This window comes from Oryctolagus cuniculus, chromosome 16, assembly GCF_051225735.1.
Source record: "Oryctolagus cuniculus isolate XC-2025 breed Fujian yellow rabbit chromosome 16, ASM5122573v1, whole genome shotgun sequence".
NCBI classification, from domain to species: Eukaryota; Metazoa; Chordata; class Mammalia; order Lagomorpha; family Leporidae; genus Oryctolagus; species Oryctolagus cuniculus.
The window spans coordinates 3,022,112-3,047,457 of NC_142882.1; the positions used below are offsets into that span (position 1 = coordinate 3,022,112).

At 58.9% G+C, this 25,346-nt stretch overlaps 2 protein-coding genes across 12 annotated transcripts in view; one reads left to right on the top strand and one right to left on the bottom strand.

The window, feature by feature from the left end:
• Positions 1-98: 98 nt before the first annotated feature.
• SH2D3A (SH2 domain containing 3A) lies at positions 99-8,072 on the bottom strand. 10 transcript variants are annotated; one of them, XM_051829298.3, is made up of 10 exons: positions 7,990-8,072; positions 6,667-6,802; positions 5,131-5,480; positions 4,753-4,829; positions 2,637-3,118; positions 2,447-2,562; positions 2,129-2,303; positions 1,930-2,041; positions 1,301-1,486; positions 99-769 (listed from the first exon to the last, which is right to left on the bottom strand). In XM_051829298.3, exons 2-10 carry the CDS (start codon positions 6,733-6,735, stop codon positions 609-611), a joined length of 1,728 nt encoding a protein of 575 aa, XP_051685258.2. In that variant the 5' UTR covers positions 6,736-6,802; positions 7,990-8,072; the 3' UTR covers positions 99-608. The 10 variants fall into 10 exon arrangements, with proteins under 10 accessions (XP_051685258.2, XP_089172346.1, XP_089172345.1 ...); XM_089316222.1 differs by lacking the exon at positions 99-769 and having other exon boundaries at positions 1,346-1,486; positions 2,637-2,788; positions 2,869-3,118; XM_089316220.1 differs by having other exon boundaries at positions 1,930-2,303; positions 5,131-5,366.
• A 1,644-nt stretch (positions 8,073-9,716) lies between these two features.
• The window catches only part of VAV1 (vav guanine nucleotide exchange factor 1), a 54,728-nt gene continuing 39,098 nt past the window's right edge, over positions 9,717-25,346 (top strand). Inside the window, exon 1 of one of the 2 annotated variants that reach the window (XM_070058768.2) lies at positions 9,717-10,063. In XM_070058768.2, coding sequence (XP_069914869.1) covers positions 9,860-10,063 — 204 coding nt within the window. In that variant the 5' untranslated portion in view covers positions 9,717-9,859. The remainder of the gene's footprint in view (positions 10,064-25,346) is intronic. The other variant, XM_070058769.2, reaches the window with a different exon arrangement.

Below are 25,346 nucleotides of genomic sequence, written 5' to 3' on the forward strand. Positions count from 1 at the left end.
TCCTTGAAACCTTGAGACTTTAATCCCCTACAAGCCCTGAAAAGCACACTGTGTTGGAGGCACAGAGAGGTTAGCTGATCTGCTAGAAGTCACACAGCTTTTTTTTTTTTTTTTTTTTTTAGTTTATTTGAAAGGCAGAGTTAGAGAGAGGTAAAGGCAGAAAAAGAGTGTTCTTCCATCTGTTGGTTCACTCCCCAAATGGCCGCAATGGCTGATCAGATCAGATCTGAAGCCAGGAGCCAGGAGCTTCCTCTGGGTCTCCCATGCGGATGCAAGTGCCTAAGCACTTGGGCCATCCTCCACTGCGTTCCCACGCCATAGCAGAGAGCTGGATCAGAAGTGGAGCAGCTGGGACTCAAACCAGTGCCCATACGAGATGCTGGCACTGCGGGTGGCAGCTTTACGTGCTAGGCCACAGCGCCCGCCCCAGTCACACAGCTTTTAAAGGGCAGAGTAGAATCTGAATGCTGGTGTCTGAAGCCAGACCTGCGAGGCCTCGTGCCGGTGAGAATCCGCAAGTGCACGCGGCCGGGCCCCAAGGGTTTGTGGGCTCGGCCAACCTGGGAGGCAGAAGGCGGGTCCCCGGTGCGAGGGAGGGGCCTGCGCCCTCAGCGGTCCGGTTCCAGGCGCTGCGACAGGACGGTGAGGACCCGCTGGAATTTCTCCAGGCGCTCGGCTCTCGGCGCCTCTGCGCCCCGGCTCCCCCACAGCAGCCGCCGCACGAAGCCGGTGGTCAAGGCCTCCCTGAGCGCCGGGTGTGGCCGGAATCCTGGCAGACAGGGTCAGGTGGGCTGGGGGCGGGGCTGCAGCACCTGCCGAGGCTCTGGGGACTTTGATCCGACCGGGGCCGAGAGGAACTCTGCCCCAGCACCTGGGATAGCCGGGCGGGGACAGCGCGAAGGGGCTCCTGGGTCCTTGCAGCGAGGGCGCGGCGCTCCGGTGGCCCAGGGGGCACGGCGGGGGGTTGGGGGTGGGGAGGAGCGGCTATTCCAGGGCGGGATCTGGGGCCGGGCAAGGAGGGTGGGGCTTCGGGTCCGGGCAGCCCCGCAAGCCTCCTAGGGGAGAGGTCGCCAGGGACCGCAGGAACGGCCCAGGGGAGGGGGCCTGGGGGCCAGGCTGCCCCGGGAGAGGAAGCAGGGTGGCTCTAAGCGCCCGGGGGCGCTGGGCGCTCTTGGGGACGAAGACCCGCTGCAGGCGGGGCGGGGGGGAGTCTCTGTGGCTGCGGCCGGGGGCCGCCACCCAGGACTGGGGGCGCAGGGGCGTCGCGGCAGGGCTGGTCCCGCGCACAGGGCGAGCTCACCTCGCAGGCGCCGGGCCGCTGCCTGGCGGAACCTGGGCGCGTCCCGTGCGGCCCGCCGCGCTCCGTGCAAGGTGCGGAGCAGCCGCTCGCAGCTCTCCTCCAGCGGCCCCGCGGGCTCCTCGCCTTCCAGCGCGCGCACCGCGGGCGCCACGTGCGGCAGCGCCACGTCGCCGGGGTCGCAGGGGCCTGCGGAGGGGGAGCCGAGGGTGGGAAACGAGTCGGAGGCGGGATTTGAGGCGGACGCAAGGGGGCGCCGCGGGGAGGGACCGGGGCGGGACCTAGGGAAGGGGCGTGGTTTAGAGGGCGGGGCTAAGGGAAGGTCCCGGTGCGACCCCAGTGAAGACGGATCCAGCAAAGGAGGCGGGGCTAGGGTGAACCGGGTGCCTGAGACTGGAGCAAGAGTCGGTGCATGGGGATGGGCGGAGACTCAGGGAAGGGGCGGAGCCCAGGATGTAGATAGGAAGAGAGGAGGCGTGGCCTATGGAAGAGGGCAGGTCTAAGGGCCCAAGGCAGGGGCGTGGCCTAGGTCGGGCACAGGGCTTAGGGACTGGGTAAGGACGAAGCCTAGAGCGGGGGGGTGGAGCCTAGCTCTAGATGCGATTCGCGTCAAAACTGGGACCCTCGCTCACCCGCGCCCTCATCCAGAGCCCGCATTAGTGGCTTCAGCTCCTGCTCGAAGGCCAGCGCGGCGTCCGTGTGGCTCCGTCGGAGCTGGCGCCACGTGCGCTCCAACCGTGACACCTGGGGGCGGAGAGCCGAGCGTGCGTCCTCTCCCTTTTCCCAGTCTCTCGCCCTCCGGTTTCCTCCCCATCCCTGCTCCCCGCGCACCTGGGGCATGAGCAGGGCGCCCATGACCGCCGCCAGCCCGGGCAGGTCTCCCGCCGCCCCCGGCCGCAGCGCCAGCGCCAGCTCCACCAGGCCCCGCAGGGCGGCCGCGCGCTCCTCCAGCGGCCCCGCGCAGCCCAGCACGGCCAGCGCCCCGGCTAGGGCCAGCACCTCGTGCCTGCAGGGGCGAAGCGCAAGGATGCGGGGCTAGGACGGGCGTGAAGGGGCATTGCTCACCCCCCACCCCTGCCTCGGAGGCTGTGAATATCTGGAGACCCTGGGGGAGGCGATCAGCCCCCGAAGCAGGGGTCCGAGGCTCACCTCTCCAGCAGTTCCAGTCTCAGGCGATGCCCATGGGGAAGTGTGAGCAGCTCCAGGCCAGAGGCCACCCCCATGGCGCTCCGCTGATCTTTGGTAACTCCCAGGAGGCCTGTGGCCTGCGGGCGGGGATGCGGCTGGTCAGGTGTGGCTGTGCTTTGCCTGGTAGCGACCTACCTGGCAGGCGACCTACCTGGCAGTCCACCAAGAGCAGGTGGAGGGCAGTACTCCCAGAATGATGCTCCAGGAACAGGCCACGTAGAGTGTGCAAGGCTTTGGGCTCCAGGGGCCGATTCTGGGGGCCCAGCAGGCAGGAGGGGTGGGCAGGGGGGCAGAAAGAGACCTCTGCTTGTGGTCTTATAAAACATCCATCCTCTTCCTCCTCCTCCTCCGCCTCCCACCATGGGGACTCTGGCTCTGGGCACCTTTGGCTGGGGGGCGATTTGTGGGCACTGGGCACTCGGGGCACCAGCTCGCAGTAGGTTGGGGTGCACGCCAGGGCTTCAGGCAGGGCCAGGGATGGGGTCCGGAGGGGCTTGGTCGGTGCCTTGGTGTGGAGCTGCCCGTCAGAGGCCCTGAGACTGTCGGCAACGGTCCCCAGGGGAGTCGGGCCCTTCAGCAGCGTGGGGTCACTGCCCATCCTGGGCAGGGTGCACACTGGCATCGCTGCGGCTCCTGGGTATCATCGGGGTAGGGGGCAGTGGGAGGAGACAGAGAAGAGAGGTGGCGCTGGGGAGGTTTCTGGCCTCCCTCCGCCCCCATCCTGATTGATCTGCTCATTCAACCAAGGAGCAGATGTCGCAGCCCACCTTGGCACAGGTGGGAGCGCCAGCAGCTTCATCATGCGTGCCGTGCGCTGACAGAGGAAGGCTCCCTTCTCTGTGCCTGTGTAGCTTGTGAATTCTGAATCCACATTTTAACTCTAAATTCTTTCCTCTTGTCCCTTAGATGGACGGTGGCAAGGACAGATTGAAAGTCAATCTCTCTCTTCTCTCTCTCTCTCTCAAAGGTGGTAAGCACAGACCAAAAATCAATGCGACTCTCATCTGTCATCTGTATCTCTCCATCGTGCGTCTCCATCATCTATCAATCATTTCTGTCATCTGTCTTTTTCTATCATCTATCTTTAGCTACCTAACATGGATATCTGTCATTTAGCGACCCTCTACCTAAATCTGTGGACCTGTCATCTGTCTTTGTCATGCAGCGTTAATCATCTTTTTCCGTCACCTGTCACTCATCTGCCTTTATCTGTCCATCTACACGTTATGCACTCAAGTTGCAGAAGTGTGAAGGAAACAGAGCGTACTAAACCCACAGATGACATCGTTTCTGGGTGTGGCGCATTTAGCTCCGGATTTATTAGAACTTACACCTGTACCAAGGCTTTGGGGACACTCTACATGCATTTAATGGGGTCTGTTTAAAGCATTTAAATCGGGGCTGTTGTAGGAACTCAAAAGCTCCCCAAGTAGTCCTCACTGTAGACAAAAGTGCCCCACTGAGCCCCAGGGCTCCCTCTGCTGTTCTCACTTCTGCTCCTGGTCCATACACCTCCTTTTGCCTGAATGTAGCAGTGTGGGCTCTCAACCCAACCCCAGGGCCTTTGCATGGGCCACTCTCGCTGCCTGAGTCACTCTCCACCTCCCTCATCTGCATTCCCTCTCCCTCGTCTTCTTCAAACCTTTCCCCACAAGATCCCAAGTCTCCCTGACTTGGTTCTCCCATAAATTTTTACCTCAAAGCACAGACAATTCACTAATTGTTTTTCTGTTCGTGGTACATTGGTTTCTAAGAAATGGGACAGTGGCACCCCTCGGACGGGGCTTTTCATCTGTCATGTTCATGGCTGTGTCCTAGGACTTAGTCCAGTGCCCACCATGAGGTGAGGCCTCGTGTTGAGTGGGTGGGGGGCCAGGGAAACCGGGCCTGCCAGTGAGTCTTCCTCCCAGGTGGGACCACCACGGTCGCCCACTTTGAAGAACTCACATTGGATGAGGAGGAGCCAATCAGAAAACACTTGTGGGAATGGGAATGTTTCCATCAGTGGTGGAAACCTCAGGTGCAAAGGTCCTGGGGCAGGAACCCACGGGAAGGAGTGAAGAGGGCACAGGGCAGGAGTTGCTACACAGGTCAGCCGTGGCCAGAGCAAGTAGGGCTTCCGGGAATAATTGCAGCCATGCATTTTCTGGGGTGTTTTTTTAAACCACTCTGACAACTCTGAGGACATTCTTGTCCCAACTTTCCACAGCAGGAAATTGAGGCTTCGAGAGGGTGAGTGACCGTGTGCTGTCCAGGTGGGCCCTCACCTGCTCCAGGGTCATCTTGTCCTGTTTGACCTGTGTGTTCCAGATCTGCAGGCTGACTGCTGCTCCACTTCCTGGCCCTGGGAGGGGGGCAGAGGTGGGACAGACCAGTAGTCCCAGCCAAGGCAGGGCAGGCCCCACGCCACGGTGCCTGGGAAATCCTGCATCTAGGCAGGTGTTCTGAGCTCTCCCAGACCAGGGGATCTACCCCCAGGGGACCCATGGCAACGAGTGTGTGGGGGGCACATGTCTCCTGGCATCAACATCTATAGTGCACAGTTCAGCCTCCCACCCCCAAGAATGATGGGGCTTCAATTCTCAACAGGAAACCCAGGGGGAGAGTGTGGGGTGCAGCCAAAGAGGCCCAGAGATGGTGGGTACCTGAGCGGCTCCTCCTGAGCAGGGCTGTCCATCAGGGCGTCCTCGCTGAAGCTGCGTCGTAGAGGCCCCTGCCGCACCACAGGCCTGGAAGCCACAGCCCCCGTGGCCTGCGACAGTGGGCGCCGGCCGGCCACGTAGCTATGCACCAGGGCGGGCATGCTGGGGAATTGTTCGTCCTCCAGCTGAAAGAGGGCTGCGGGCCGGCCCGGGCGGGGGCGCAGGGCCACGCGGAACACCTGGAAGTGCAGGGCGAGGCCCCGCCAGCGGCACGAGATCACAGGGGGGCCCCCGCGGGACCCAGGGGCCCGGACCAGGAAGTCGCCATCTTGCAAGAGAAGAGCTTCAGCCTTCTGAGGATGGAAGAGGGCATGAGCCTGGACCTGCAGGTAAGGAGGCCTCCTTCCCCAATGCACCCCACCCCAGGGAAACCTCTGTGGCTTGCAGGCATAGTTTTGTATCAGACTACACAGCTGGACTACATTTCCCAGAATCCCTTGCAGTTAGGTTGTCATGTGATAAGATCTGACCAATGGGAGAGGAGCAGAAGTGCTGTGGGAAATGTGTCCAGAGCTGGCTCATAAAACCTTCTGGTACATTCCTGCCGGTTCTTTCCTCCGTCAGCTGCACACCCCCAAAGCCTCGTGGGATGACACAGATGCAGAACAGACTCGGGCCTCGGCTGGATTGTGGATCTCTGACGGGCACATGGCCAAGTCCATAGATGCTGATTATTTCACTGGCGATGGCTTGGGAAGGCTTGTTGCAGCCGCTGCCCGTGGTTGACCAATGCAACTTCCGGCATAAGAAAAGGGCCCTGGGCATCCATCAGACTGGGGTACCGTCAACCTTTCCTTTATAAAAATCTTCAAGCAGCCTTAGGCCAGCAGCTCTGGGAGGGCCGGGACCCCTGGGAGAGGCAGTGTGGAGCTGGGGCTGGGGGCTGGGTAGTGACCCTAACCTCAGTGGACACAGGTGCGGCCTCTCCTGCCCCCAAGACACTGCTCGCGATGCAAAGGGGATTAACTCATTCAGTGCTGGCAACAAGGGGAGAGGGTAGATGTTAGTCCCATTTCACAGGTGTGACAAACTGAGGCCTGAAGGCCTGGAATGTGTGCTGTAGGGCAGGGATTGGAGCCCAGGAGGGCTGGCCCCAGACTGTGGGGTCTAAACCACCCTGCCGTACTGTCCAAACTGACTTCATTGCAGGTTCAGGGCCTCGGGTCTCCTGAGTGGGAGGTATGCGTGGTGGGGGTTGGGGGAGGGGTCTTTGGATTGAGAAGGAGAAGGGGCCCTGCAGGTGGGATGGGAAGGGCTGGGAGGGGGGTGGTTCTGAGAGCATCTGGATCCTTTATAATCTCCACAACCATTCTCAACACCATCACAGCACAATATACGTGACTCCTGGTCAGTCCCCAGTCCCCTCTCCCAACAGCCCTCTGCCCCAAGCACCTCATCCACAACACAGGGGTCCCAGGCAGGTCCAAGGTGGGAAGCACCCCCTACCCCAACGATGCTGAGGCCATGCAGGGGCCGTACCTGGCGGGACAGGGGGCCGTGGTACCAGGGTTGGCCGGCGAGGTCCTCTCCATCCTGAGGCACCTGCATGGAGCTATTGCAGTAGGGGGTGCCAGGGTGGAGCTCGGCACTTTCAACAGACCTCAGTCTGCCACATCTGTAAAATGGGAACAATTAGCCCTGCTTCCTGAGGGCCAGGGATAGCTTCTTCCACATCTGGGGAGACAGCAGCTACACTCCACCAAACCTTAACATGCAACTAGCTGATGATATATATACATAATGTAAAGATGTTACATATTACATAAATATGTATCTAATCATTTCGCATAGCCAGAGTCTCTGTATTTTTACATACAGATGAGCAGTATAGATTTGTTTGTAAATAACTATATTTTATACAATTTCATGTAGGGCTAGGACAGGACGGAGCTGGGGCGTCAGGGAGCAGGAGAACATTCTGGAAGTGGCCCCGGGCTGGGGAGGGGGGTTGGTTGCCCTGCTGACAGCTGGAAGGGTCCAGGAGACAGCCGGTGGCCCTGGGTGAGGACACCTTGTAGGCAGAGGGACATAACTCCCTGGCTCCAGCTCCTGAGAGCCATCCCTGTGCCAGTGCCCAGAAGGGGAGAAAAGTGGAGCCCTCCACTCTGGCGAATGGCGGAGAAAATGACCCTGGAGGCAAAGGAAGAAGGGCGCCTGCCCCTCACTCCTCCCACCTGGCAGGCCCACCTGCCTGCCAGGGTTCCCCCCAGGGCCTGGGGAGGGCTGGGGTTCTGCAGAGGACCGGCAGGAGGAGTCCTGCTGTCTCCGGAGGCGGCCAGCTGTGGGCCTGGAAGGGCCAGGAAGTTCTCAGAGCAGCCCGGGCTTTATGGGCGTGGAGCTGGCTCCCGGCGCTGCATACCTGGGACCAGGTGTGTCTTCGGAATACCTGTGCACTTCCTGTTCGCCAGCTGTGCCAGGCCCTGCGGCCTCAGAATTCCGGTCTCCCAATGCCAAGTTCAAGGGCTTCCCCCCACCCCCTTAGTGAGAGAGGATGAGGGTCAGCCCGAGGCCAACTAAGTCATCCCCCTGCCTCTGAGTCCTCCGGGATAAAATTTACTTGGGAAGGGGGAGGGGACAGTCCTGTTCCTGCTGGACGTGCCATGAGCATGCATGCGCAGGGACAGTGACCAGCACACGGAGTCTTCCGCGATGAGGAGAGAGGTGCACACCCAGGGGCGCCCAGGGGCGCGGCCACGCGGGACGCCGCCCGGCGTCTCCCTCCCTCGGGGACCTCGTCCGCGGATGGACGCTGGCCTCACCTGGCACCCCAATAATCCCTCCAGGGGAGACCCCCGCGCTCACCTGGGGTACACCTGCGGGGCTCTCCCGAGGCAGAAACCGAGGATCTGCGGCTCCCGGCCCCTCCCTGCCTGCCCCGCCAGGCCCCGCCCACGCCCTCCGATGACCACGCCTCCAACCCCGCCTCCCAGGCTCTGGCCCCACCCCGTCTCTTGTCGGTCACAGCTTTCCCCATAGTCCCCGCCCCATCGGGGAACGCCAGGCACCTCTCTCCCGCGGCCCCGCCCCCGGCTCGCTGCCCCGCCCACCAGCTGGGCGAACCTCAGGGTGGCCGCTCGGCGCCGGGGTGGGGTGGGCGAGGTTTCCCTCCGCGCCCTTCGTGGTTCCGGTGGGGGAGGGGCGGCCCACGGAGCCAGAGGTGGCCGCAGCTGTGTCGTGACGGAGGGGCGCTTCCTCCAGACCGCCCGCCTGGGTTTCGCTTTTGGGCTGCGGGTTTCGCGGTGTGGGGCTGCAGCTCTCGTCGGCAGAGCGCCCGTTGTCCAGGTCGCGTCGGGGTATCACGTTGGCGCACACACTGAAGCCCGAGCCGGGATTCGAACCCGGGGCCCTGGAGCGCCCTCCCTGCCTCCGAACCCCACGCGGGAGTTCTGTGCGCGGCGGAACGCGGGTTGCTGCCCATTTCACAGGCAGGACACTGAGGGCGGCAAAGCTGTTGATGCCTGGAGGGCCGCAAAGCCGAGGAATCCCGGGCTGGGGCCCGCTGCTGCGCCCCCTGCCGGTGCGGGAGCCTCCCCCGCACCCAGGCTGGGGCAGCCGGTGCAGGGTGGGCATCTTGCGCCCCCTAGCGGTCGCCAGCGTCAGAGCAGAAACTCCAAGGGCCCAGGCTAGTCTGATGGCGGCGGAGGGGGCCCTCCCAGCCTAGCAGGGGAGATGTAGGAAGTGAGGGCAGCAGGCGCCTGTTAGCAAACTGGCAGTCCAAGGAGCTGGACCGTGGGGCCCTTGACCGTGGATTTGGGATAAACATTTATTTAATCATTGGCCAGCTGTGTGCAGAGTGCCCCTGTGTGCCCGTGCTGGGTGGAGGAGGGGTCTTCAGCAAAGGAGACACAAGCTCCCGGGTGGACAGTAAGAAAACGAGTATACAGAAGTTCAGGTCTGTCGAGACAGTGCCCAGAGCTCAAGCCGCCATGGAGGTGGATGGGTGGTGAGGGGGGGAGGTTTGGAGAGATGGCATGAGAAGGCGACAGTTGAGCAGAGAACCGTAGGAAGTGAGGGCCTAATATGGTGGGCTTGGCACGTGCAAAGGCCCTGGGGCACACGGTGGGGGGGCCTGATGTGTGTGTGTGGGAGGAACAGTGAGGAGTCGCCTGAGCGAGGGGGGACAGAGCGGGGCAGGTGCGCAGGTCTGGGCTTCTACCTTGAAGCAGGGCTGTGGGCAGTGGAGGGGCAGGTGGGGGGGGGGGGCTCAGGTGCTCACAGGCCCTCCCTGGTCGCTGCAGCAGGGACAGACCAGAGAGGAGGGCGGGAGCTGAGGTCAGGAGGCCGGGCAGGGCTGACCTCACTGGTCCAGCCCAGCGAGGATGGGGCTGGACTTCAGGGGGAGGCTGGCAGATGGGCGGGTTCTGAGGATATCCCTGAGGTGTCCCCTAAACTGCACGTGGAGGAAGTGCCTCCCAACCTAGCTCCCCCGGCCCCCCAGGACCCAGGCCTGCATCCCCGGGGTGGGGCAGGGGTAGCAGGTGCTCCTCCACCCCACAGCTCCTCCTCCTCCACCCCCTCCCTCCCAGGCCGACAGTTACAGGCCCAGAAGAGGAAGTGGTAGCGTGAGCCGTGGAGCCGTCGCTCTTCAGGCCGCTGGGTTGGGTGGGCGGCGGAGGCCTCGAGCGAGGGTGCGCAGGCCGCGCCGGGCCTGGCGGAGGAGCCGCCAGCGGCCATGGAGCTGTGGCGCCAATGCACGCACTGGCTGATCCAGTGCCGGGTGCTGCCGCCCAGCCATCGCGTGACCTGGGACGGGGCACAGGTGTGCGAGCTGGCGCAGGCCCTGCGGGATGGCGTCCTCCTCTGTCAGCTGCTTAACAACCTCCTGCCCCACGCCATCAACCTCCGCGACGTCAACCTGCGTCCCCAGATGTCCCAGGTGAGCCCGCGGTGGCAGGCGGGGGCGCCGGGGGAGGGCTGCGGGGCGGCGAAACAGGGGCGGGAATGTGCTTCCGGGTTGGGGGGAACGAGGTGACACTGTGAGATTTGGGGGTGGCCCCCCCAGACATAACAGGCTCCACGGATGGGCGCGTGGGTCGTGGGTGGGCTGTCTGGGAGCTGTGCTGATATTCCTGGGGTTCGAGCCCCCCCCAGACGGGGCCATCTAGGGGCAGGGTCGTGGGTACCTGAGATTTTGACTCCTTCGGCACCTCCCCGTCCCGACACCCCCACATTCCGGCTGTGGGGGAGGGGCCGCCACCAAGCTCCTTCCCCTACATGTCTCCTCCTGGGCCCTTGGGCCCCTTCCTTCCCCCCACATCTTCCTTCCCTTCGGCTTCCTGCCCCGGGGCCTGGGGCACTGTGGGGTGCAGGGGGCGGTGTGGGGTGGGCTGCAGCCCAGGGGCTCTGGGTCTTGGAGAGGGCTCAGGTGCTGGGATTTCAGCTGCATTCTTTCGGCAGGGAGGGATATGGGGGTCGGGCTGCAGGGAGAGGTAAGATTTGACTGCCCCCAAAGTGCAGAAATGTATTCAAATCCCTATTTGAATGCGGTTGGGGCGGGCAGGTAACGTGACTGGCTCCCGTCCCTCTGTGCTGCTGGGGGCTGGAGGGGGAGGGGGGCCAGGGCTGGGCTGATGGTGCAGGGCCTACCCTGGGGTCTTAGGAGATGGGACCCTCCTGCAGGGTCTCCTGGGTCCCTGTCTCCCCCTCCCGGAAGACGGCTTTACCCCAGGAGCCACGAACTGGGGCCCCTCTCTGGGGATGGAGGGCAGGGCCAGCTGGACACAGTGTGACCTCCTCCTGGGCCGGAGGGGCCCCCTGTGGCTGGGAGAAGAGGAAGTAACAGCTCCAGGAGTGGGGGGTCTCTGGGAGGGGAGTTTCCTGGGGGCGAGGCCGTGGGGGGAGAAGTGAGCGCTTCTGTCTTCCTCTTCTGTTTCCTTCGGTTCCAGGGGCTCCCCCCCCCACCGCCTTTTGCTGACAGCCCATCCGGAATTTGCCTACATTTGTGTGATACCCTGGCTTCCAGGGCAGGGGGAAGTAGCTGAGGGATCTGTCAGATCTGGCAGGGAGTGGCAGTGCCTTGTGATGCTACCGCAGCAGCTGGCGCGAAAGCGGATAGACTTGAGGATGAACTTTCCTTCCTGTGTGTGTCTTAGCTGAAACTGGTCAGGGAGAGAGAGTGCTCGGTGCTAATCCCCAGGGGAGCAGCTGTGCTCTGAGACAGCTCTAATCCTGGGTACCAGGCAGTGCTGAGAACTGAGCCTGGGCCCCACGGGGTAGACAGAAGAAGAATGCTCCGCCCCCAGCCCTGTGTGCTCGTGCCTGGAGGCCCTGGGGTGAGGGCAGGACACTGCCTGGTACAGCAACAGGGGACATTTGCACTGGGTTTTGAAGACTCAGTAGGAGTTTTCTCATTGTTCTGTGCCCAGTTATGTCAGGCCCCTGGCTGGGCAGGGGTGCACGCTCCCCACGTGGGAGCCCCGTGACTTCCTTCCTCTGCCTGTCTTGTCTCCCTTTGAAACACCACCCGTGCTTGGTATGTGGCTGGGATGTGTGTGGGAGGCTAGAGGGTACTCACCATAAATGAGAGTGAGGTGCCCCAGGAGCAGCCCTGGGTGCCTGCGGAGTATGGGATGTGGAGGGGCGGGGAGAGGCAAGGCAGAGGTGACTGCTGGAGGGGGATGACTAAATAAAGGCATGGAGGTTGGAATTAGAACACTTCCCAGGCTCTCTCATTTTCTCTTCATAGCATCTCTCCTTTTGTGTGATGTTTGCAGAGAACAGGAGGAATAACATACTCATCCATCCACCCAACTACTCACTGTCTGTTCATCCTTCTGTCCAACCAGCCGTCAGCCAGCTATCCATGTATCCATGCATCCATCCAGTCTGTCTGCCCATCCATCCATCCATCTGTCCATCCATCCCTCCAGTCTGCCCATGCATCCGTCCATCTGTCCATCCATCCATCTAGTAACGTGACTGTCTGCCCATCCACCCAGCCATCCATCATCCATCCATCCATCCACCCATTCAGTCATCCATCCAAGTATTCATCCATCCATCCATCCATCCATCCATTCAACTATTCACCATCTGTTCATTCTATCCAGCCAGTCATCAGCCAACTATTCATCCATCAGTCCATCCATCCAGTCTGTCTGCCCATCCATCCATCCATCCACCCATTCAGTCATCCATCCAACTACCCATCCATCCACCCATTCACTCATCCATCCAACTATCCATCCATCCACCCATTCAGTCATCCATCCATCCATCCATCCACCCACCCATTCAGTCATCCATCCAACTATCCCTCCATCCACCCATTCACTCATCCATCCAACTATCCATCCATCCACCCATTCATCCATCCACCAACTACTGTGCATGCCAAGCCCTGTTCTTGGCTGGGGCAGTGAGGGTAGCACACACACACAAAGCCCTGTTGGTGAGGAGCGGGGACTGCAGTGGGGGAAGCTGGCAGAGGGCAAATAAGGAGATGTGTGCATTTCAGGGGTGGTAAGTGGTGCTCTGAAGAAAACAGCATGACAGGAGGCTTGGGAGTGTCTGTGGAACTATTTTTTCTACTTTAACTGCTACATCAAAATGGTTCATATGTATGGGGCAGCGTGTGCTGTCTTGATGTAGGTATACATGTGTGATGTCTAAATAGGGTGAGCATATCTGTCTTCTCAAACATATGGTGCAAACACTCGAAACCCTCTCTTAGCTTAAAAAAATTAAAGACACACACACACACACGCACACACACACACCAGTAACCATTCTGTGCAGTACAGCATTGGAACTTCTAACCCCTCCCTGACTATCTTAGTCGGCAATCACCAACCCTCCCTTCCCACTCTGTGCCCTGCTCTCCCCAGCTTCTGGTAACCGCCACTCTCCTACAAACTCAGCTGTTTGGATTCCACACGTGAGATAGATCATGCAGTATTTGCCTGGCTTATTTTCCTTAACATAATGACCTCCAGTCCCATGCATATTGCCACATATGGTGGGATGACATCCTTTTTAGTGGCAGAGTAGTGTGACATGATGCATGTACTATCACTCATTGTACTACTATATGACATCACACATGGTACTATATGACATCACACATGGCCCTGCATGACATCATACACACTACTAGCACATAACATCACACATGATATTATATGATGTCACACATGGCATGGTTATAGAACATGTATGGTACTATATGACATCACACATGGCACTGCTGCATGACATACACACTACTAGTATCTTTTTTTTTTTTTTTTTGACAGGCAGAGTGGACAGTGAGAGAGAGAGAGACAGAGAGAAAGGTCTTCCTTTGCCGTTGGTTCACCCTCCAATGGCCGCCGTGGCCGGCGTGCTGCGGCCGGCGCACCGCGCTGATCCGATGGCAGGAGCCAGGAGCCAGGTGCTTTTCCTGGTCTCCCATGGGGTGCAGGGCCCAAGCACCTGGGCCATCCTCCACTGCACTCCCTGGCCACAGCAGAGGGCTGGCCTGGAAGAGGGGCAACCGGGACAGAATCCGGCGCCCCGACCGGGACTAGAACCCGGTGTGCCGGCGCCGCTAGGCGGAGGATTAGCCTATTGAGCCGCGGCGCCGGCCAACATACACACTACTAGTATCTAACATCACACGTGATATATGATGTTATGCGTGACATGATTATATAACATGCATGATACTACATGACATCACACATGACATTTCATGACATCACACACTACTAGTATATAATAGCACACGTGATATTATATGATGTCATACATGGCATGAGCATATAACATGTATTGCACTATATGACATCACACATGGCACTGCTGTATGATATCACATGTGGCACTATTATATGACATCATGTATAGCACTATATATGACATCACATGTGTCACTTATATGATGTCATACATGGTACTGATGTAACATCACACATGGTACTGCTGTGTGACATCATGCATGACACTGATATGACACCACAATGCTACTGCTGTATGACATCACACATAGTACTGATAAGACATCACACATGGTACTATCATATGACATCCCATGCATTATTATATGACATCACACATGGTGCTGTCATATGACATCACATGTGACACTATTCTATGATGTCATGCATGATGCTTTTGAATAGGGTAATCTGGGCGGCCTCACTGATATAGCGACATTGGAGGAGAGAGTCGGGGAGAGTGGAGGGTAAGGATCTGTGTGGGTCCCGGGAAGCGGTGTTCTGGGTGGGGTGTCCTACCCGTGCACAGGCCCTCAGGTCAGATGGTTCGGAGCTGGGGGTGGGCGTGGCTTGGAGGAGCCCCCACTCCCCGACGTCACCTCTCTGAGCCTTGGCTCCCCATGTGGGGGTGTGGTTAAGGATGACACCTATTTTGGGGGGACTGTCATGATGATGAAGACTACTTAGCACCCACAGAACTCTCACTGGGAGGTCTTTCGGGGGAGGCTGTGGGGTGGGAGAAGCTGCCCGGCATGGTGCAGCAGTCTGCAGTCGGAGTTCGGGGAGCTATCCCCAGCTGGGCAGATTTTGCTCTCTCCACACCCCTACAGATTCTGGTAGACATTTAGACCATTTGTTTTCCAGTTCCTCAAGATGTTTTTTCTTACTTTTTTTTTTTTAATTTATTGGAAAGGCAGATAGACAAAGAGAGAGGTCTTCCACCTGCTGGTCCACTCTGCAAGCAGCCACAGAGCCAAGGTCGCACCAGGTGAAATCTGGGAGCCGGGAGTTCAGTCTGAGTCTCCCACGTGGGCGGCAGGGACCCAAGTACCTGAGTCATGGCTGCTGCCGCCCAGGGTGCACATTGGCAGGAAGCTGGAGTTAGAAGCAGAGCCAGGATTTGAACCCAGGCCCTCGGATATGGGATGCAAGAGAGAGGCAGAGGGAGATGTTTCACCTGCTGGTTCACTCCCCAAGTGGTTGCAGTGGCCAGAACTGGACCAGGCTGAACCCCGGAACCTAGATCCAGGTCTCCCACATGGGTGCAGGGCCCCAAACACTTGGGCCATCATGGCTGCTTTCCCAGGTGCATTAGGTGGGAGCAGAGCAGGGCAGCCGGGACTTGAACTAGCAATCATGTGGGATGCTGGTGTTGCAGATGGCAGCTTAGCCCACTGCACCACCTTCAGCTTAACCTGAAGACACTTTCCCCAAGGGGCAGTTGCCCACCGCAGTCACCCCTGGTGCTGAGGCGTCCTCTCCAGCTGTGTTTCGGCACCTGTTATCCCGCCAACCTTTGGCCTCCACTCCTTCCCTGCCTGTGGTCATCGCCGGTCTGTGCTTGCCTTTTGCTCAGCCTGAATTAGGATAACTTACTGCTTGGCTTCACAAGGTTTCTTTCTTTTTTAAAAGATTTTTTTATTTATTTATTTGAAAGTTGGAGTTACACAGAGAGAGCAGGAGAGGCAGAGAGAGAGAGAGAGAGAGAGAGAGGTCTTCCATCCATTGGTTCACTGCTGTAATGGCAGCAATGGCAGGGGCTGGGGTCTGGAGCCAGGAGCTCTATCCGGGTCTCCCATGTGTGTGCAGGGACTCAAGCACTTGGGGTCCTCACTGCTGCCCCTCAGGTGCATTAGGAGGGAGCTGGATCGGAAGTGGAACAGCCGGGACTTGAACCGGCACCCGTACGGGATGTCATCAGCACAAACAGTGGCTTCACCCACTGCACCCAGGCAGGATCTTATCCTAAAGCCTTGTGATGAGGGAGGAAGCATTATGGTGACTATGATATTGGCTACCACTCCACCCGTGGGCACTGCCCCAGACGTGGGGTGGCCCCGTGGCAGCGCATGGGCCTCTGTGAGACAGACAGAGGCTGCGTCATGGCTCCGTGTCCACGCCGACGAGTGGGTGGTGGGTGAGCGGCGCTGGCTCCGGCTCCCTTTCTACCGTCCTGGGTTTCAGAGCCGTTACATTTTCTTTCTGTGAAATGTAACTCTCTGCTCCTCTCTTTTGCCCACTATTTTCTTTTTTTCTTTGCAGGATGGCTGGTTGGTTGTTTCTGTTATTGATTTTTTTTTCTTGGCAGTTTATATAGATGGCCGGCTTGCATTTCAAGTCAGGAACCTAACGCTTTGCTGCCCGAGCCAGTCTGAGTCCCTCTGAGTTTGTGGGGATGACGGAGGTGCTGACTGCTGAGTCCTGGGAGTCCTGTGCGAGTTGCTGTCCATCCCTCCCCTGCCTCAGACTCTTGAGAGTTTAAACCCCAAAGTCATATGCTAATGGAGTTAAGGGGTGGGATCTTTTTTTGTTATTTATTTATTTGAAAGGCAGAACAAGAGAGAGAGAGAGAGAGAGATTTTTTTAAAAGATTTATTTATTTTACTTGAACGTCAGAGTTACACAGAGAGAGGAGAGGCAGAGAGAGAGAGAGAGAGAGGGAGAGAGAGAGAGAGAGAGAGAGGTCTTCCATCCGCTGGTTCACTTCCCAGTTGGCTGCAACGGCCAGAGCTGCACTGACCCGAAGCCAGGAGCCAGGAGCTTCTTCCGGGTCTCCCACTCGGGTGCAGGGGCCTGAGGACTTGGACCATCTTCTACTGCTTTCCCAGGCCATAGCAGAGAGCTGGATCGGAAGTGGAGCATCTGGGACTTGAACCTGCGCCAAGATGGGATGCCGCCATTGCAGGCAGGGGCTTAACCTACTGGGAAACCCCACTGAAATTAGCTGAGTCAAAAAGTATTGAGGTGGCTGTCATGGCGCACCCAGCTGAGCTACCACTTGGGGCACCTGCGGGCAGTAGCAGCACAGTGCCTGGGATTGAGTCCCGGCTGCTGCACTCCCACTACAGCTCCCTGCTAACGCATCCGGAAGGCGGCAGGTGACGGCTCAAGTTGGCTGGGCCCCTGCACCCCCGTGGGGGACCCAGGTGGAGCTCCTGGCTCCTGGCTTCAGCCTGCCCCAGTCCCAACTGTTGCGGGCATTTGAAGAGTGAACCAGTGGATGGAAGATCTCTCTCCCTCTGTCACTCTGCTTTCCAAATAAATATTTAAAACTTTGATTCATTGTGTCATGTAACTGAAGGGTTTGGGCCAAAATGCCCTCAGCTGTGGCTGGATCCAGGCGCTCAGGCGATCTCTCAGGCTCTCCCGTGCCTCTGCTCTCTCCATTCTCCAGTATCAGCCATTCTTTCTCCTCGTAGAGGCAGACAAGGGGGACTCGCTGCTCCAAACTTGTATTCCCACAGCTCCAAGCTCAGCAGAAAATGGGACACTTGGTTCTCGTGCCACTCAGACTGGAGTCCTGGGATGGCCGTTCACCTGGTCTGATTTTTGTGGGGGTGGCAGTCACATGTCCATTCCTGAGCCAGTGGCTGTGGCCAGGGGAAAATGTGGATCCCACTGACCAGGCCAGGGTCAAGCCCAGGGCAAGTGGCACAGACTGATAATGATGGGTGGGTGGTTCCAAGGGGGAACCTGAGGGATGGTCACCAGGAGGGGTGTAAGCTTTCAAGAGGCGGGGCTGGCACTGTGGCGTAGCGGATAAAGCCAACTGCAGTGACAGCATCCCATATGGGCGCTGGTTCGAGTCCTCGCTGCTCCACTTCCAATCCAGCTCTCTGCTGTGGCCTGGGAAAGCAGTAGAAGATGGCCCAAGTTCTTGGGCCCCTGCACCCACCTGGGAGACCTGGAGGAAGCTCCTGGCTCCTGGCTTCAGATTGGTACAGTTCTGGCCATTGCGGCCAGTTGGGGAGTGAACCAGCAGATGGAAGACCTCTCTCTCTCTCTCTCTCTCGGTCTCTCTTTCTCTAACTCTGACTTTCAAATAAAATAATTCTTTAAAAAAAGATTTCAAGAGGCAAGTAGTGTGCATATTGCCAACAGATGCTACGTGTGGAGCAGTTTTTAAGCCTCAGTTCTCTTTGTTTAAGGTGTATTTTTTATTTATTTGAGAGGCAGAATTGAGAGACAGGGCTGGGCCAGTCCAAAGCCTGGAGTCTGGAGCTCCATCTGGGTCTCCCACGTGGGTGGCAGAGGCTGAGTAGCTGGGCCTTCATCTACTGCGTTCCCAGGTGCATCAGCAGGGAGCTGGGTTTGAGGGAAGCGGCCGGGACTTGAACTTGACCTGCTGTATTCACAGCTGGACCCGATCCTGGGAACCGCCCTGTGCCTTGTGGTGCTGAGCAGCACCCTTGGGCTCCTCTCCCCGGACCTGTGACCACAACGTGTCCCCAGGCACCGCCAAATGTCCGCTGGGTTAGAACCACTGATGTGCAGGGAGTGAGCTTCCCATCCCAGGGAGGAACCAAAGAGAACCGAACGGTTACCGGACGAGGATGGGGGAGAAGAGAGTAAGAGCGTCTTCAGTGAAACGATTCATTGATTTTAGGGTTGTTGGTGACAGCCGCCATGCTGACTGCTGGGGGCCGTGAGGCACACAAGTCTGTCCTCCACCGAGTCCGTGGCCTCGTGGGGGACAGGGCTGGCGTGTTTGCTTCCTGCGGCTTCTGTAAGAACGTTCTACAAATGCAAACCCCGGACACTGCTTCTGACACAGGGCCGGGGTCCCGGGGTTCATAGTCAAGTTGTTGCCTCTGGGGCTGGGCGGGTTGATGTCTAAGCTGTTGGTTTTGAGCCCTGTGTGCCGGGGGCATGGTGGTGGCACTTGTGGTGATGGGAAGACTGGGGGAGGAATAGGTCTTGGGAAATTCTGCTGAGGCCGCATCAAGCTGGAGATGGGAGGCAGGCTGGGGCAGGGCTAGGAGGAGTGACTGTGTCTTTTAGAGGGGACGTTTGGCTGTGCCCGGAGACGTGTTTGGCTGTCACTGCTGGGGGTAGGGGTGTGCGACTGGCATCCAGCGGGCAGAGGCCCAGGTAGCTGCTGAGAGCGCCTCGATGCCCAGGCAGCCCCGTCGCCCTCCTGATGTGCCGAGCCCCCGGCACTGCCAGGGTGGGCGTGGACACCCCTGTCTGGGAGTCTGGGTTCAGTGCCACCTCAGATGAGTTTTTCAATGTCTCCATGAATCAGTTTCCTCATAGTTCAAGTGGGGAAAAGGATCGTCTCTGCCTTGTAAGGTTTGTTGTAAGAATGAAAAATGAGGCCGGCGCCGCGGCTCACTAGGCTAATCCTCCGCCTAGCGGCGCCGGCACACCGGGTTCTAGTCCCGGTCGGGGCGCCGGATTCTGTCCCGGTTGCCCCTCTTCCAGGCCAGCCCTCTGCTGTGGCCAGGGAGTGCAGTGGAGGATGGCCCAGGTGCTTGGGCCCTGCACCCCATGGGAGACCAGGAAAAGCACCTGGCTCCTGGCTCCTGCCATCGGATCAGCGCGGTGCGCCGGCCGCAGCGCGCCGGTCGCGGCGGCCATTGGAGGGTGAACCAACGGCAAAGGAAGACCTTTCTCTCTGTCTCTCTCTCACTGTCCACTCTGCCTGTCAAAAAAAAAAAAAAAAAAAAAGAGGTGATGGGGGCAGACATTTAGTGGATGTCCCACTCCTGAGCGCTTGGGATCGAGTCCCAGCTCAGGCTCCTGACCCCAGCTCCCTGCTCACGAGCACCCTGGGAGGGCAGCAGTGAGGGCTCAAGGACTTGGGTCCCTGCTGCCCACGTAGGAGCCCCGGATGGAGCTCCAGGGACCTGGCTTCAGCCCTGGCTGTTGTGGGCATCTGGGGATGGGAGCTTTCTGTCTGTGTCTCTCTGCTTCTTAAATCACTATTTTGAAAACGAAGTCGTTTTAGTTGTATAGCTGGCAAGTGCTTCAAGTGTTTCCCTGTGATGAGTCGATGAGTCCCCAAAACCGGGTGAGATCCTTTGGGAGACAGCAGAGAAAGGGACTAGACGTGGTCTGAGGGTTGAATCTCAGATAGAACAGCACAGGGAGGCTGGGGAGAGGGTGAAGAAGTAGTAGCCAAGAAGTCAGAGTGGCTTGGCAGGAATCCCAGAGGCCAAAGAGCACAGTGTGTGAGCCGTGGGTCTCGGTCCTCGTGAAAGGAATCCTTTCCAGGAGGCACCGGGGAGCCTGAGTACAGGCTTCCCCTCGCATTCGCTCCACGATGACTCCAGCTTTTGCCCCATCGCCCAGTTGCAAGTCTGCGTCCACATTTTGGGGCAACATTATAGCCACACCCCATTTCTCCGTGACAGTTCTCCATCGCGGTCAGCTTTCTGGAGGTGCTGTCACACGATACCCCAAGCCTGTGGAATGTGAAGACATCGTTTTGGCCCATAGTGCTGGGAGCTGCATCTGGTGAGGGCCTCATGACGCTTCAACTCATGGCAGAGAGCAGAAAGGCTCGCGGATGCACGTGGAAGGGAAGAGCAGGGCTGGACTCCCGCCAGAGTTAACCCAGTCCCACGAGAAGGGAATTCATCCACGGCTGAGGACTCTACACATTCTTCTAGAGCCCACCCCCATCATCACCACCATGGCAATCAAATTCCAGAGCGAGGGAAAAACCATAGGCAAACCTCAATGGCAGCCAATTCAGAAAGCGGGGCTGGTGCCGTGGCACACTAGGTTAATTCTCCGCCTGCGGCGCCAGCATCCCATATGGGTGCCATTTTTTTTTTTGACAGGCAGAGTGGACAGTGAGAGAGAGAGACAGAGAGAAAGGTCTTCCTTTGCCGTTGGTTCACCCTCCAATGGCCACCACGGCCGGCGCACTGCGGCCAGCGCACTGCACTGATCCGATGGCAGGAGCCAGGTGCTTCTCCTGGTCTCCCATGGGGTGCAGGGCCCAAGCACTTGGGCCATCCTCCACTGCACTCCCGGGCTATAGAAGAGAGCTGGCCTGGAAGAGGGGCAACCAGGACAGAATCCGGCACCCTGACCGGGACTAGAACCCGGTGTGCCGGCGCCACAAGGCGGAGGATTAGCCTATTGAGCCACGGCGCTGGCCGGGTGCCAGTTTAAGTCCAGGTTGCTCCTCTTCCGATCCAGCTCTCTGCTGTGGCCTGGGATATCAGTAGAAGATGGCCCAAGTCCTTGGGCCCCTGTACCCACATGGGAGACCCGAAGGAAGCTCCTGGCTCCTGGCTTTGGATCAGCGCAGCTCCAGCCATTGCGGCCATTTGGAGAGTGAACCAATGGAAGGAAGACCTTTCTCTCTGTCTCTCTCTCACACTGTCTGTAACGCTACCTGTCAAATAAATAAATAAAATATTTTAAAAAATACAGCAGCAAGAACCGTGCAGACATGGTTCTCAGCACCTCACGCTTACTCATTCTGGGTTTTCACAGCAAGCCTGTGGTGTAGGGTGACCACTGCCGTGATACAAACCACCCTGAACTGAGTGCCAACAACAACCGTGTAACTCTCACCCATTCTGTGACTCAGGAAATCAGACAGGACACAGGTGATGATGGCTTCTTGGCTCCATGGTGAGAAACTTTGAATGTCAGAGGGGAGTTGTCTGGAAGGTTCTCCACTCACCTGTTGGGTGCCAGGGCTGTGTTTAGCTTGACCTGTTGACTGCAGTCTCCCATGTGGCTTGGGCTTCCCTACAACATGGCAGCCGCATTTCAAGGAGAAGACGTGGAGATCCAGAGAGCCCCTTCTGTCCTATTTAGAAATGGTGTGTTGTCACTTTGCTCCCTTCTTAGTGACAAGCAAGTCAGTGAGACCAGCTAGGATCAAGGGGAGGGGACAAGACTTCACACTACAGAAGAGCTGGGAGATGTGTGGCATATTTTGTGGCCATCTTTATTTTTTTTAAAGATTTATTTATTTATTTGAAAGACAGAGTTGCAGAGAGAGAGGAGTGGCAGAGAGAGAGAGAGAGAGAGAGAGAGAGAGAGAGGTCTTCCATCCAATGGTTCACTCTCCAATTGGCTGCAATGGCTGGAGCTGTGCTAATCCGAAGCCAGGAGCCAGGAGCTTCTTCCGGATCTCCCAAGTGGGTGCAGGAGCCCAAGGACTTGGGCCATCATCCACTGCTTCCCCAGGCCACAGCAGAGAGCTGGAACAGAAGTAGAGCAGCTGGGACTAGAACCGGTGCCCATATGGGATGCTGGCGCTTCAGGCCAGAGTGCTAACCTGCTGCGCCACAATGCCAGCCCTGATTATTTTTTTTTTTTAAGAATTATTTTATTTATTTTGAAAGACAGAACAGTTACAGAGAGAAGTAGAGCCAGAGAGAGAGAGAGAGAGAGAGAGAGAGGTCTTCCATTTCGCTGGTTCCTCCCCAGGTAGCTGCAACAGCCAGAGCTGAGCTGATTCATAGCCAGGAGCCAGGAGCTTCTTCCAGGTCTCCCACGTAGGTGCAGGGGCCCAAGGACTTGGGCCATCGTCCACTGCTTTCCCAGGCCACAGCAGAGAGCTGGATCGGAAGAGGAGCAGCCAGGACTCGAACCGGTACCCATATGGGATGTCTGCGCTGCAGGCTGGGGCTTTAACTCGCTGTGCCACAGCACCGGCCCTGTGGCCATCTTTGGAAAGTACCACCTGCCAGCCATTATTTTCCTCTCTCACGAACGAGAAATGGAAACGAAAGTGTAGGTAACTTGTCCAAGGTTCTGTAATGAACAAGTAGCAACGCTTGGACTTGAACCTCAGCCTTGGGGTCGCCAAGCCTACGACCATAACTACTCTGGTCACGTGGCCAGCAGCGGCCCCTCTCAGTCCATGGTGTTTGCGGCACAGTCACAGTGACGACACATTTCTAAGAAAGCGCCCCGTTGCGAAGTGGTGCCTGCCTGTCCCTAAACACCACTTCCCGGGGGCGGTGCAAATGGACCTATCAAGGTTTTGGTTATGGAGAGGATGGTGGCGTCAGGGTTCTGGTTCTCCCACCCAGCGTTCAGCTGGGAAGCCAGAAATCATCTTAGGTCTTTCGAGCAGAGCGGATTTAACTCAGGGGACTGCCCAACACAATGAGGGAGCTCACACTGATGGGACAGTGGAGCAACCCCGGGAAGCGGCCACCACTCCCAGGCTGAAGGACCAATTGGAAGAAGAGGCGGGGAGGAAGGAGGACCCGGGTTTCCTCTTCTCCTCCCGCCCCCCCTGTCCCCTGCCTGGCCTCCCATTGGCTGAGTCCACCGTGATGTCAGGGCGCAAAGGGTTCTGGGAAATGTAGTTCCCTGTAATACAGCGTGAAGCTTGCCAAGCAGGTTAACAACTCCAAAATACGCATTTTCTTGAGATATTTGAAGCCTCTGGGGTGCATGAATTTCGAAGTTTTTTGCAACAAGATAAACATCTTTTATTAAAAATCTGCTTGTTGGAGAGACAGACGCATAGAGAGAGGAAGTGTGTGTTAAGTTAGTTCCCATCCACCGATTACTCCCCAAATGTCGGCAAGGCTCGGACTGGGCCTAGGCTGAAGCCAGGAGCCTGGAATGCCACCCAGTAGGGGGACAGGAGCCCAGTCACCTGAGCCGGGGTCCGCACGGGCAGGAAGCTGGCGTCAGGAGCTGGGGGTTAAACCCCAGGTGCTCCGGGGTGGGCCACACACCTGCCCCAGTTAAGGTCGTAATATGCGAGGGTACATACACTTATGGAGCACGGAATTAAAAAATAAGCGTACTTTTGCTGCAAAAAAAAGGAGTTGGGACCCTCCCATCGTTTCCCGAAACATCCGTTCTCGTGGACTTTTTGGAGATCCCCCCATAGGCATGAATTTTGAAACGGTTTGCCTCCAAATACACTTCTCTTTCACTCCATTTCCCCACGCATCGTTCGCAGGGCCCTTTGCATCTCCACTTTGCAGAGGATGCAAGGTTTGTGGGCCCCCCACTCCCACCCCGCCCCGGGCAGCCTGAGCCTGGGACGGTCGCCACCCGGGCTCCAGGTCCCCAAGCCGGCTCGGCGCGGCCATGACGGCTTCCGGGCCGACGTCGGCTTCGCCTCGGGCCGGGCTACAGCCGCCGGGGCGCTCGCGGGCCACCCGGCCAGAAGGCGCCCGTGCGGGGGTTACCGCGGGACACCCGCGCCCGCGGCTCTGAGAAACCCGGGGGAGGGGCGCGTCTCGGGGACTTCCGGTCTCTCGCCGCCACCCGGAAGTGCTTCCGGTGGCCGCGCCGCTGGCTCGGGGAGGCCGTTTCTGTGGCGGCCCTCACCCCGGCCAGGAAGGGGTGACGACACGTTCTCCCCTCAGCCCCTTCCCGCTCTGGGCCGTCACATGACTGGGGGGAAGCAGTCTCGGGGCTCAGCTGATCTGAGGTCAGGAAGGGACTTCCTTCTGTGGGGCCCGTGATGACCCCGCCGGCTCGCAGAGGCTGCTGGGTACCTGCGGTTCCTGTGGTTGTGTCACGTGCCGCCCCTGCCCCCCAACACCTCCTGTAAGGGGGGGGGGCTCTGTCACGTGCCGCCCCTGCCCCCCAACGCCTGTAAGGAGGGGGGGCTCTGTCACGTGCCACCCCTGTCCCCCAACACCTGTAAGGAGGGGGGGCTCTGTCACGTGCCGCCCCTGCCCCCCAACACCTGTAAGGGGGGGCTCTGTCACGTGCCACCCCCCCCGTCCCCCAACACCTCCTGTAAGGAGGGGGGGGCTCTGTCACGTGCCGCCCCCGTCCCCCAACACCTGTAAGGAGGGGGGCTCTGTCACGTGCCACCCCTGCCCCCCAACACCTCCTGTAAGGAGGGGGGGGCTCTGTCACGTGCCGCCCCCGTCCCCCAACACCTGTAAGGAGGGGGGCTCTGTCACGTGCCACCCCTCCCCCCAACACCTGTAAGGAGGGGGGCTCTGTCACGTGCTGCCCCTGCCCCCCAACACCTCCTGTGGGGGGGCTCTGTCACGTGCCGCCCCTGCCCCCCAACACCTCCTGTAAGGAGGGGGGCTCTGTCAGGTGCCACCCCCCCGTCCCCCAACACCTGTAAGGAGGGGGGCTCTGTCACGTGCCGCCCCTGCCCCCCAACACCTGTAAGGAAGGGGGCTCTATCACGTGCCGCCCCTGTCCCCCAACACCTGTAAGGAAGGGGGCTCTATCACGTGCTGTCCCCTGCCCCCAACACCTGTAAGGAGGGGGGCTCTGTCACGTGCTGCCCCTCCCCCCAACACCTGTAAGGAGGGGGGGCTCTGTCACGTGCCACCCCTGCCCCCCCATACCTGTAAGGGGGGAGCTCTGTCACATGCCACCCCCTGTCCCCCAACACCTGTAAGGAGGGGGGCTCTGTCACGTGCCGCCCCTGCCCCCCAGCGCCACCTGGGAGAGGCCCCCCGGGAGCTTAGGCTCGGAGCTCGGGGTGGCCGCCCAGGAAGCGGCCCTGGTCTGGGGCACTGGGCTCTGTGTGCAGCCCCCGCCCCAGGC

Excerpts from the sequence above, each read along its gene's own strand:
- SH2D3A (XM_089316219.1), bottom strand. The coding sequence starts at position 6,735 with ATGCAGGTGCCTCAGGATGGAGAGGACCTCGCCGGCCAACCCTGGTAC. Across the intron at positions 5,481-6,666 it reads ACGGCCCCCTGTCCCGCCAG|AAGGCTGAAGCTCTTCTCTT; the intron begins GTACGGCCCCTG and ends TTCCATCCTCAG. Across the intron at positions 770-1,300 it reads AGCGGCCCGGCGCCTGCGAG|GATTCCGGCCACACCCGGCG; the intron begins GTGAGCTCGCCC and ends CCTGTCTGCCAG.